Below are 12,856 nucleotides of genomic sequence, written 5' to 3'. Positions count from 1 at the left end.
GCTTGTTCGACACAAGAACCTGCAGCCGAATTACATCAAAGTTCCGCGAGAGCGATTTAAAAGCAAACTCCTCCGTATGATTTGCGGATCACTCTCGCGGTAGTTTGACGTCACCCGGATGTCGATTGTTGCGGTGCCGCATGAAGTCGAACAAGCCTGTTGACATGTTTTCATCTATAGGCTTCACACTGGTGCGTGCAGGGAACCCACGACAAAACCGGGTTTTTACTGCTTATTTAAACGACGCGTTGATCGTTTTTGTCACCATGTGCTCAGACGCAGCTCCGCATCTCACTAAGAACCTCAAGAATGCGCATTCGCGCAGGATCATTTGACATTACTGTAGAGATGAGAGATAGAGAGAGAGGTAAGAATGGTGCACAAAAAAAACTTAATAGAAGTCTAGAAACAAAGTATTAAAGTATGTATAGCCATGTCACTCATCTCATTACAAAATGTTAACTAGATAACTGGATACAACTTATTGTATAGTTTAATAAAATAAAGTATTTTGATTATGCAAATTAACTACGACCTTACCATAGGTATTTTTTAACCAACTGCTGACCAGCTTAGGGAATCTCTATGGCTATTTTATAAGACATATTGCTGAATCAGTATGTTGTTTTTCTTGTTAATTGGGTCTTTTTGGGTAGCCTATCTTATGCCTAGAATTAGTCAAGGAGGTTGATTCTTATAATTTCCTTCAAAGTTTGATCAATTGTGCATATTGACATGTGCAACAAATGCATATAGGGTGTCAGACTCATAGATTTGCATAATTTAAAATTCAGGTTTTAAAGTTTGGGTCAACCTGTGGCAAAGCTTTAAAACTGAAACTTATAAAATCCTATCAGAGGAACAAAAAATGTCATTGAAACACACCAGTGGCTTTGCTGTCATCAGGATTAAACATGTTACCCCTCGAACCCTCCCTCCCAACAGAGCCTCCCCACAAAACAAACCCCAATTTAACCCCTGAACATATATAGTATATATACTCTCATTATTTTTTAACACATCTATAGTTATGCGCTGGCACAGAGTTAGACTCTTTTGACTCCACACAGAAACAGCAACGCGTGCGGCATGACATAAGGAACATCCTGGTTCTGTTTTTTCGCTCTTCTTTATTCTTTTTTTATGTATTATAGAAGTATCGGATCGGGACTCGGTATCGGCAGATACTCAAAATCAAATGACTCGGACTCGAGGGCAAAAAACCCTGATCGGGACATCCCTAATTATAGCTACATACTTGCTTAAAGGAGCGGTGAATCAAATACTCAATTTTAACTTGATAATTTGTTATATAAGAGGTCATCATACATAAATGAACATCCTGCAAGTTTCAGAACTGAAAACGTCCGTGCTACTGAAATATAACCGTTTTTGGCACCAAGCCAGTAAACAAGCCAGTGTGGAATTCGGAAATCTATGACGTCAAAGTAGAATTGAAGTACCGCCCCATAGCCAAATACAAGGACCACTTTTGAAGTCCCGCCCACAGCTTCGCGTGACACACGTGTGTCTCAACAAGTAAATATGTCTTTAAAGATTGACAAATGTAACCAAAATGACTTTTAAATACATTTTTTCTGAGAGACTTTTATTTTGACGCGGTGATCTGTTATGAAAGACTGGAAACGCATTTTCGGTTGTGGAAGAACAACACAGAAGCTAAATACTTTAATTCAGAGGCTTGGAACATAACATTAAATGCCTGGAAAAAGTTTGCTTTTTAAGAAGTTCCAGCTCGTGTGGGGAGTGTTTGTTAACTTTGTGTACACGGATTTATTTGGAAAGAAGTCGATGCTGGATTTGCAGAGAGACTGTGATTAAAAGCACCACTTATATTGGATCTGACAACAATGACACAGCATTATACACAGTAAGACATTTTACTTTATTTAAGTTACTGCGTTTCACTATTGCTTTGTTAGAAGAGATCGCTTGATATGTCTGTTGTAACATCCGTGTCTAAACACGTATGTTTGACTGTTTTAATGTACTAAAAACATTAAACGATTAATAAAGATACACCACTTAACAACACGACTGTAATTTAACGGTAGAAATATACAGTGTTATTTATAAAGAAGGATTTATCAGCCGCAGTTTAGATTCTGATGCCCGTTTACTGTGTTGTATACGGTAATTTAGGCGAGTTACGTTTGAAAGGTCAAACACTCAACAAAGCTTATTTTTTATCATATAACTGTGGTATTTAACATTACGTGAATGTAAAAGCAACCTCACAAGCACAATCGAATTATACAAAGTTATTGATAAGGATTTATTAGCCGCAGTTTAGATTCTGATGCGCGCTTACTGTGTTGTATACGGTAATTTAGTCACGTCGAGTTTTGTTTCTACTTTAATATACGTATTGTCATTTATGTGTATCATATTTAGCACCCAGAATCTTTTGTGGCTCAAACATATTTGTGTTCGGCTGCTATTTTTATCACATTAATGTTTTTAAAACATTTCCCCACATGTAATGACGGGGAACGAAGACGTCCAATCATAGCAGTGGGTGTTTACGTCCAGGTCTTCAATGCGGCCCACCCCTTCAAACGAACCATTTCTCCAGACAGCCACTAATCTATGTTACAAAATAGCCTATTACTTATTGTTTTTGATGTTTTTGAATGTAAAAACCACGCGGACATCAGAAGTAGACATCAGGCAACAGTATAAAACAATAAAATCGACAAATTCACCGCCCCTTTAAAAGAGTGTAAAATCGCTATATTCGTTTTTATTGCTTGGATTAATGATGAATGATATCGTTGTTTAAACTCTAACTTATATACTGTCAGAGTCACAATAGCAAGCGGTTTTGCTATGACCAGGTTAGTTTACATAAATGCTTAAATGAGTGTAAATTTGTTAGTTTCAATCGTTGTTTGTATTATTTGGATTAATGATGAATGATGTTGTGTGTTTAAACTGTTAATTTACTGTCAGAGAGTCACGTTAGCAAGCGGCTAAAGCATGCTCATTTACGGTTTTGTTATGACCCGGTTAGTTTACATAAATGCTTAAATGAGTGTAAAATGTTAGTTTCAATCGTCGTTGTTATTGCTTGGATTAATGATGAATGATGTGTATTGATGTTGATAATGTCTTCTCAGTAAATCATGTTAACACGAGGTCAATACATGTTGCACTGTTGTTGGTCTGTGCCACCAATCTGTGGTCTGTGAGACTGATCTGTGATCTGTGCAAAGACACTGTGTCAGTTGACCAATCAGAGCAGAGTAGGCTACTGAAAGGTGGGGTTTAGGCAGACTGAGTCGTTGAACGGCTTCACACGAATCGTTTGGGGATCTCTGAGAAATGGGGTAATTTTAAATTTATATTTTGAGAAAATTACAGTGTTTTTTGACCTTGCATGCATTTAAACCTGTTGTCCAGGACTTATAAATAGTGATAGGATGCTTAAAATTGTCATCTTACGGCCTCTTTAGTGAATGGGAAGGACTGGCGTATCATATGCATGCAAAATTGGATTTTGGTGTATTGTATGTATTACATGACTTTTTAAAAGGTGCGCAATTTATATGCAAACCATGAGAATGCGCTTAATATCCAAAGCGACTTACAAAGATAAGGAAACAATCAAGTAATTCATCATAAGGAGGCAATAATACAACCCAGTTTGGCTAAAACAACGCTAAAGCCACTGAAAGTCTAATAGACATCTAACCATAGCCCAAGAATAGACGATGCATATACTTTTAGAACATGAAGCAATGAAAGCAAACAACTTGAACACCTGTTGACTTTGCCTACATGATGGAATATCATACATCTTCAAGTTATTTTGGCAAAAATGGCATGTAACCAAATTCAAGGTTATTTAGGGTAGAAGTGGGCTACTCATAGCCGGACTATATTGAGTCTAAAGTTAGCCGTCATTTCAACATCTCGGTTTTTGCTTGCTGGGAAGAGGTGCCGTATATATTTTAAACTATGCTAGATGAAGTTAAAACATGGTGTTATATCAGATCTTCACACCAGACAAAAAAAAAGAATAAAAAATGTATATATTATCCAGCCCCAGGTGCCAGATCACATCAGAAAATATAAGTTTACTTGTTTAACAGGCTTCTGTCAGTTAAGAGGTTGATTGATCGTTGCTAGAGAAGATCACAAGCAGGACATGAAACGAAGGTTTAGCTGATAAAATAAAACAGAGTTTTATTGATGGACAGTTAGTTTCAGTTGCATATGTCTCAATGATCAAACCTCGTACAACCCGCATGAATTCAACATGCACTGTTATATCAAAATTGCTTTACTGCAACATCTCATAGACCTTGGGCTTCCATAAACATTCTATTTATCTATCTCTGTATACACACAGACAGGACAGCTCGTGAGACTTCACAAATGTGATACTGAACCACCATGAAATTAATAAGACACATATATAATATAGAAACATAATGAATAAATGAATGGATAAATGAATAAACAATAATGTAATGATAAAAATAATGATAATGAAATTGATAATGATAAAATAATATGAAATAATCAAAAATAATAATTATATGGATAACTAATGATTATAAAATGATTATGATGATTATGTAAATAAATGATTGGGGATAAAAAAAACACAATAATAAAAACATTCTGCACGTGAGGATCTAAGGTAGAATCCATGAGTGGAGACACAAATATTAAGCAAAAAAAAAGTACTACCAAGTCAAATTGCGTTTGTTACCTTTTACTACCTTCCAAGGGCCTTAATTTTGGTAGATTCTTTTTACTACTGCACGGACGCCCTGTCATAAAACTTACATTTACCCATTGTGGCCAGTCATTCAGTTCACACTACAATGCACAGTTGGGGGCTCTCATGTTTATTGCTGTCTAACTGCAGAACATCCAATCACAGCAAACAGTCCTGCAGCAAAATTGATCAAGCACTGGCAGTGCGCAAAACATGAGCATCATAAAATAAATGTATAATAAGAAATTCTTGATATATCTTATATTTTATGAAACTGAATAGGCCAATAGTCTGGAAATTTATATTTTTGTCCATACACAATTTTCTAACCCTGACGGGTGATGGGGGTAGGATCATCACAGACAGGAGTGGTTCTGAAAAGAGAAGAAGAGTTACATGAGAGAATGTCATTTACTTTGAAGGTCATCCACATTATAATGATTTAATGGACTAAGCAGTTTTCTACTGAACTCTGTCAATAATTCTCATTTTAATGCCTTATTTATGAATTAATTGTGCTTCAACATTACTTTGTACAGGTCCCGCTCTCTAATTTGTTCCAGGTGTTTGTCCGGCGAAAGTCTTTGATACAATTGGCCACTTCTTGAAAGTTCTTCAGGATGTTCTGGAACATATTCTGCAATTCATTTCTGACCTGATTGTACGGTTGCTGATTGTTTCTGTTCTGGTTCAGCCAGTGATCGCGGGCCATCGGGTCTACATACACATCATGTTCCGCCATCTTAGTGGCGATCCACTTCACTCGCTGACAAATATTCTCAGCTTCGTTTTTGACATATGTGATAGCTGTAAAAGTCTTTAGCAATTCCACAATTTTTCCTCGGAGCTGCTTCACATACTCTCCATACACAAAAGCATTAAAATCCACATAGAACTCCTCACTACAGAGACAAACACACCAAAAACAAGTTATAACAAACAACTGAAACCAAAAGTGAAACGTCTAATTATGTCAAATAATCTCAAAATGAAAATCAACTGAAGCTTTTTATTCACTGGCTCAGAGCTAACAGTACATAACTTAATACCATTAGTCAAGAATACAACATTTAGGACCTTTTTAGGAACTTGTGGCTGTTGAACTGTTGAGCAGCAAAACTGCAACACTTATTCCCTCAATTCTCAAAGATTTAAAAAGTGTAATTTAATGAAAAGCACCTTTTTTGTTGGTCCTGAATCAACGTTTTAATCAAAGAAACCCCAAATTACCCTTAACTTAAACTCTAACCATTGTTTACCCCTCAGATTTGTGTGAAATAATAGCTTGAGAAGAATTTTAAAAAGCCCCAAACCCAATCCTAAATCTAACAATCTGTCAATTCCTTCAGAAAACAGAGTGAGGCACACTTGAGAGTTTACATTTATTTTTTAGACAGAAATATTTTGGATTAGTTTATTGCGAAATTGGGACAAATAATGGATAGTATTGCTTTGTGGCAGCGCAGCACAAGAATTGTAAAATCATGTAGTATTTCCTAACCTTTTTCACTTCAAGGCCCCCACAACAATATTTGAAGGCCCCCCACTCTATTTTTTTTATAAAAGTAAATAGAACTTGGAATGACTAGACGGATGTATATTTGCTAATAAAATGACCAAAAACAGAAACATCTTGATTTTTGCTTGTTTTAGCTTATTTTAAAGCAACACTATGTAGTTTCCATGTAAAAATGACTTACAGCTCCCCCATGTGGTTGAAAAGTGCAACAGTGTCTGGTATCAGACACTCTTCTGCAGGCAGGGGGAGGGGCGGGGCTGTGTTTCCTACCCTCCACCGCCACTTTCAGAGTGTGCTTGTAGCAGCTAGGAGGTTGCTCAGGTTGCAGCAACAGTACAATTTGTCCAGTTAAAAGTTGTTCTATCACTGAAATAATTTTAGAGACATTATTTAAAGGTAAAAAACTACATAGTGTTGCTTTAATGCTTGTTTTGTCCAATTTTTAATAGTTAGTAATAAAATAACTTTTAATAAAAATCATCAAGTGCCATCTAAAACAGTGCAACACACTTATTTTAACACACACACACACACACACACACACACACACACACACACACACAATAAAATGTATAAAAATAAATAAAAGCAGCTAAAATATAAAAATATAATATAACTAAAATAAACAGGCATCCACACACCTTTAGTCATGGTTATCCCAATCGCTTATTGCACATAATAATTGCACCTGGTTGGGAAACACTGCCCTAATTTATATTTTTGTGCTTTATAGGGGTCCCTCAATGCTTATTGGAGGTCCCATACCACCCCCCCCCCCCCCCAATCGAACACTGAACATTGGGTCTCTCAGAGTCGGTTCAATTCAATAACGCCACCACGAGTTAAAAAAGTAAAGTCCTAAAGGCAGAGCCGGATTATCCATAGACTGGATTGGGCGAGTGTCAACACATCTCCCTCAGAACCATGAGAAGACTGTTTAATTAGACATTGCAAAGATGAGAGATAGAGAGAATGGGAGAACTTGTAGCCTACATCTGTGTTCATAAGAAGACAAGAAATGTGTAAATGATACAATTATGTATATTGCCATGTCACTCATCTCATTACAATATGCTATCTGGATTTAACTTATTGTATATGTATGTATCTTATGTCTAGAATTAGTCTAGGGGGTTTTATGATTCTTTGGGTCATAAATTCCAATTATGAAAGATTCATCATTTATGCATAATGACATGTGCAGCAACTACATTAAGTTAAGTGAGTTAAGTCTATTTAGTATTTTCCAGTAATGCAGTTATTTGGGGGAAAATGTGAATAATTGCATTTAAGGTATGCCCTAAAGTTTCTGCTTGCCCCCTAATATTTTCAGTCAGGGCCTAAAATGCTCCTAATAACAAAGTTAGTCTGGAGCCCTGTATGACTAGACTTTAATTTTTGGGGGGAGGGGGGCACTTCAAGTGTAGTCACCCTGGGACAGGGCTATTCAAATCTACGCTGTGTTAATCCAGGCCTGCAATAAGGTACCTGAGAGGAGAGGATAATGCGATCATACACCACTGTTATCTGGTATGGATGCCTATTTTGTTTTTTGCTGAGCTCACCAGTGTGTTCTTCTTTAGTCCGAATGTACCAAATTGTTGATCTGACCACTCGTAATGTTTCTGCTATCTCTCTGAAGGATTTGTGGTGTTTTTGATATATGGTCTTTATCACTTTATCACACAGATCTTCCTGAACCACATTATGTGGGTTCACAGCCAAAGCTTCCAAATGCAAGTGCCACACTTTAATCAACTCCAAACCTTTAACATGCTTTATTTATGAGGAAATCATTTAAAAAAAGAGACAATAAATGTCCATGAAACAGCTTTTAAGTCAACTGTCCCATTACTTTTGGTCCCTTTAAAAAGGGGTAGCTACATATTTAACAGCTGTAATTCCTAAATCTTTCAGCCAATTTGGATGTGAATATTTAAGCCAAGAGTGTTCACTTTAAGCCAATATTCATTATATGACTGTAACTGGAATACATTTTGGTGAACAGCTAAAATAACACAAAATGTGCCTCTGTCCCAATATTTATGGACCTTACTTGTCAGGAAATGAAGTTCGGAGTCAAGTGCAAGTTAAATATTTATTTAGAAAAAGGTGATAGAGAGTAGAGAGCAAAGTCACTGGTAGATCCACACACGGCACACAATAATCCAGTACAGATCCGAAGGAAGAGAGAGAGCCACCCACGCACTCCGTCGAGACACCAGCACAGTCACCACACGCAACAGAGGGATGAAACGTGCCGCCCTGAAGGTGGATGACAGGCGGAGATGGAAGACGGTAATCCAACTACTCAGACGGGTAATCCACTGTGAAATCCTGATGTAGAAGAGCCACTCGGAAGCCACTCACGGGTGATGATGCAAACCGGGGAGAAACAGAGACAGCTGGTATACCGCCTAAAAACAAAGCGAACCAGCGGTCCCGAAAAACAAGAGTAGTTAGAGTTAATGTAATCCACAATGGTAAGAGGTGTACTCCACTCACGGGTGATGATGCAAACCGGAGAGAAACAGAGACAGCTGGTATACCACCTAAAAACAAAGCGAACCAGCGGTCCCGAAAAACAAGAGTAGTTAGAGTTAATGTAATCCACAATGGTAAGAGGTGTACTCCACTCACGGGTGATGATGCAAACCGGAGAGAAACAGAGACAGCTGGTATACCGCCTAAAAACAAAGCGAACCAGATGTACCGAGAGACAAAAAAAACAATGAGCGCGCAACGAAGGACAGGACTACGTGCAATATAAAGGGAAAGGTAAACGAGACACCACCGGTGAACAATTACCGAAACAAGGGGGCGGAGTTAGTGAACACACGAGGAACCGGCACCACAGGTAAACAACACACACAGATCACACAGCCATCGATCACCCAGCAGTCATGACAGTAGCCCCCCCTCCACGACCGGCACCAGACGGACCGGGAGACTCACCCTGTCGCCGACGGAGGTCCTCGATCAGCCCAGGATCCAGCAAATCCCGACCCGGAACCCAGCCCCTCTCATCAGGACCGTATCCTTCCCAATCCACTAAATACTGAAATCCTCTGCCCCTGCGGCGGGAGTCTAGTAACCTCTTAACAGTGTAGACAGGGGCACCATCCACTAGATGAGGGGCGGGGGGATTAGGGGCAGAGACAGGAGGGTTATAGCGAGCAAACATCACAGGTTTAACCTTGGATACATGAAAAACAGGGTGAACCCGACCAAGAGAAAGGGGTAACTTAAGCTTTATCGTCACCGGATTAATGACCTTAGAAATACTGTATGGCCCAATGAATCTCGGAGCCAGCTTACGAGAAGGCTCACGGAGAGACAGATCCTTGGTAGAAAGCCATACCTTTTGACCACAAACGTAACGGGGTGGAGGTCGCCGATGACGATCAGCTGCAGCTTTGGTTCGTCTGGAATTAGATAATAATAGGGTCTTAGCTCTCCTCCAGGTGCGTCTGCACCTGCGTACGAAAGCTAACGCAGACGGAACCGCTGCCTCGGGCTCCTGTGATGGAAACAGGGGAGGTTGATAACCGATGGAAAGTTCAAACGGGGATAAATTGGTAGACGTAACGGGAAGAGAATTATGAGAATACTCAACCCACGGGAGCTGATCGCACCAGGAATTCGGATATTGTGACGACAGACAGCGGAGCGTTCTACCGAGATCCTGATTAGCCCGTTCGCATTGCCCATTGGTCTGCGGGTGATAACCAGAAGACAAGCTGGCCGTGGCGCCAATTTGTCTACAAAACTCCTGCCAAAAACGAGAGATGAACTGAGGACCCCTATCTGACACGACGTCAGTCGGAATACCATGTAACCGAAAGACGTGATTAATCAAAACCTGAGCCATCTCTTTTGCAGAAGGTAGCTTGGGCAGGGGAATGAAATGAACCGCCTTCGAAAAACGATCCACCACAGTTAGAACAACAGTGTTACCATTAGATGCCGGTAAGCCAGTGACAAAATCAAGGGCTATATGAGACCAGGGGCGGGAGGGCACAGGCAAAGATTTAAGCAGACCAGCGGGTGGTAAATTAGATGCTTTATTACGAGCACAAACCGAACAGGCTAGTACAAACTGTCTGACGTCAGTGGACATAGAAGGCCACCAAAAACGCTGATGGACGGCAGCCAATGTTCTCCGAATTCCTGGATGGCCGACAAACTTGGACTCGTGACCCCACCGGATGACATCGGAACGTAACCGCTCAGGAACCCATAGGCGACCCGCTGGACACCCCTCCGGAACTTCCCCCTCCCGGCCGGCCTCTCTCACCCGCTGTTCGATTCCCCATACGAGGGCGCCGACCACCCTCCCCTCCGGGAGAATGGTCTCCGCCCTCTCCGAATCGGACTTCTCGAACAGACGGGAGAGAGCATCAGGTTTGGTATTTTTCGAGCCAGGCCGGTACGAGAGGGTGAAGTTAAAACGATCAAAGAAGAGTGCCCAACGAGCCTGCCTAGATGTTAGTCTTCTGGCCGAACGGATATATTCAAGATTCTTATGATCCGTCCAGACCAGAAAGGGCTCCGAGGTTCCCTCCAACCAGTGACGCCATTCACCCAAAGCGAGTCTAACCGCCAACAGCTCCCGATTCCCTATGTCGTAATTACGTTCTGCTGGGTTTAACCGGTGAGAGAAAAAAGCACACGGATGTACTTTCCCATCAATAGACGATCGCTGAGATAAAACGGCGCCTACCCCGACATCAGATGCATCCACTTCCACTATAAATTGTTTAGCCGGATCGGGAATAGAGAGGACAGGCGCAGAGATGAACCGGGACTTTAACACATCAAAGGCCTCCCGAGCCTCTCTATTCCAACGGAAACACACGTTAGGTGAAGTGAGAGCAGTAAGAGGCTTAGCGATCTGACCAAAATTTCTGATGAAACGCCGATAGAAATTGGCGAACCCCAGAAATCGCTGAAGCTCCTTCCGAGTGTCGGGTACTGGCCAACAGTGTTGGGGCTAGTTACTCAAAAAAGTAATATATTACGTATTACATATTACTCTCAAAAATAGTAATGCCTTACTTTACTTTATTACTCCCTGGAGAAAGTAACTAGTTATATTACTAGTTACATTTTTTTTCTGGACAAGAATGTTTATTTGGGCAAGCCACGGCCAAGAAAATGCTGGCTTCCTTACCCGCTACTGGACGTGGGGCACAGCGTTTGGAGAAACATTAAAGAGTGTGCACTTCACCGTCAAGTTATTTTCCTTCCGTTGAACATAATAAAATATGACTGAATCTCCACCCGTCGAAACTAGCTTTCTGTTGTTGGGAACCTTCCTCTGAAAAAGAGCTTGCCGTTGTTGACGCTTCCATTTACCCGATCTGTCTTTGAGTGTGCCGCTGCCGCTCTGTGCTGCTGGCTGCCGGGTGTCGACCAATCGGTGATGGTAAATGATACCTCGTGCCAAACTTAGACCAATCACTGTTCCATTCACGCCCTCCTCCCCTTCCCTTTTGTTCTCTGTGTTTTGTGCCTTGTGTGATGAAGGTGCTACTGGCGAATGTAACTTAAGTAACTAGCTCGGAAAAACTGTAATAATATTACCATTTTCAGACGGGTAATGCCTTACACTACTAGTTACTGAAAAAAGAAATATTATTACAGTAACTAGTTACTTTGTAACTAGTTACACCCAACACTGCTGGCCAATCGGCAACCGTCTTAACCTTAGCGGGATCGGGACGAATTTCTCCCTCGGCAATAACAAAACCCAGAAACGAAACCGACTTCTTGTGGAACTCGCACTTCTCCGCCTTAACGAATAGCTGATTCTCTAATAGCCGTTGTAAAACCATGCGAACGTGCTGAGTGTGTATCTGCATGGAGGGAGAGAAGATGAGAATGTCATCGAGATACACAAAGACAAATCTGTTAATCATGTCACCCAGCACTTCATTGACCATGGTCTGGAAGACAGCTGGAGCGTTACAAAGACCGAACGGCAGAACGGAATATTCCCAGTGTCCTGAGGGTGTGTTTAAGGCTGTCTTCCACTCATCGCCCTCTCTAATACGTACCAAGTGATAAGCGTTGCGCAAATCTAGCTTGGTAAATACGCGCGCTCCCTGTAATAATTCGAATGCTGATGACATTAATGGCAAGGGGTACTTATTCTTAACAGTAATGTCATTCAGCCCTCGATAATCAATGCACGGACGAAGAGACCCGTCTTTCTTCTTTACAAAGAAAAATCCAGCACCAGCTGGAGACGAGGAGCGGCAAATGAGACCGGCTTTAAGAGCGTCATTGATGTATTTATCCATAGCCTCTCTTTCTGGTTTAGCTAGGGAAAATATACGACCCTTAGGCGGAGAAGTGTTGGGAAGTAGTTTGATCTCGCAATCATATGACCGATGAGGAGGCAGAGAAGTAGCCCGGGACTTACTGAAAACCTGATACAGATCCGAGTACTCCGCCGGGACTCCCGAGAGATCGATAGCTGGAACCTGCGAGACAGAACAAGAGACAAGAGAAGGAGCAGGACCAAGACAAGAAACATAACACGAAGACTTCCAAGATAACACAACATTGTTCTGCCAATCAAC

General features: G+C 40.8%; 1 protein-coding gene across 2 annotated transcripts in view; it reads right to left on the bottom strand.

Moving 5' to 3' along the window:
• Positions 1-4,183: 4,183 nt before the first annotated feature.
• LOC135739424 (uncharacterized) overlaps positions 4,184-12,856 on the bottom strand; it is a 36,009-nt gene continuing 27,336 nt past the window's right edge. For both annotated transcript variants that reach the window (XM_065257695.2, XM_073815874.1), the window contains exons 4-5: positions 5,281-5,652; positions 4,184-5,124 (exon numbers count right to left, since the gene is read on the bottom strand). In XM_065257695.2, coding sequence (XP_065113767.2) covers positions 5,076-5,124; positions 5,281-5,652 — 421 coding nt within the window. In that variant the 3' untranslated portion in view covers positions 4,184-5,075. The remainder of the gene's footprint in view (positions 5,125-5,280; positions 5,653-12,856) is intronic.

Source organism: Paramisgurnus dabryanus, chromosome 1 (assembly GCF_030506205.2).
Source record: "Paramisgurnus dabryanus chromosome 1, PD_genome_1.1, whole genome shotgun sequence".
In the NCBI taxonomy this organism is placed as follows: Eukaryota; Metazoa; Chordata; class Actinopteri; order Cypriniformes; family Cobitidae; genus Paramisgurnus; species Paramisgurnus dabryanus.
The sequence above is the reverse complement of the archived record's forward strand: the minus strand, read 5'-3'. Positions and strand labels throughout refer to the sequence as shown.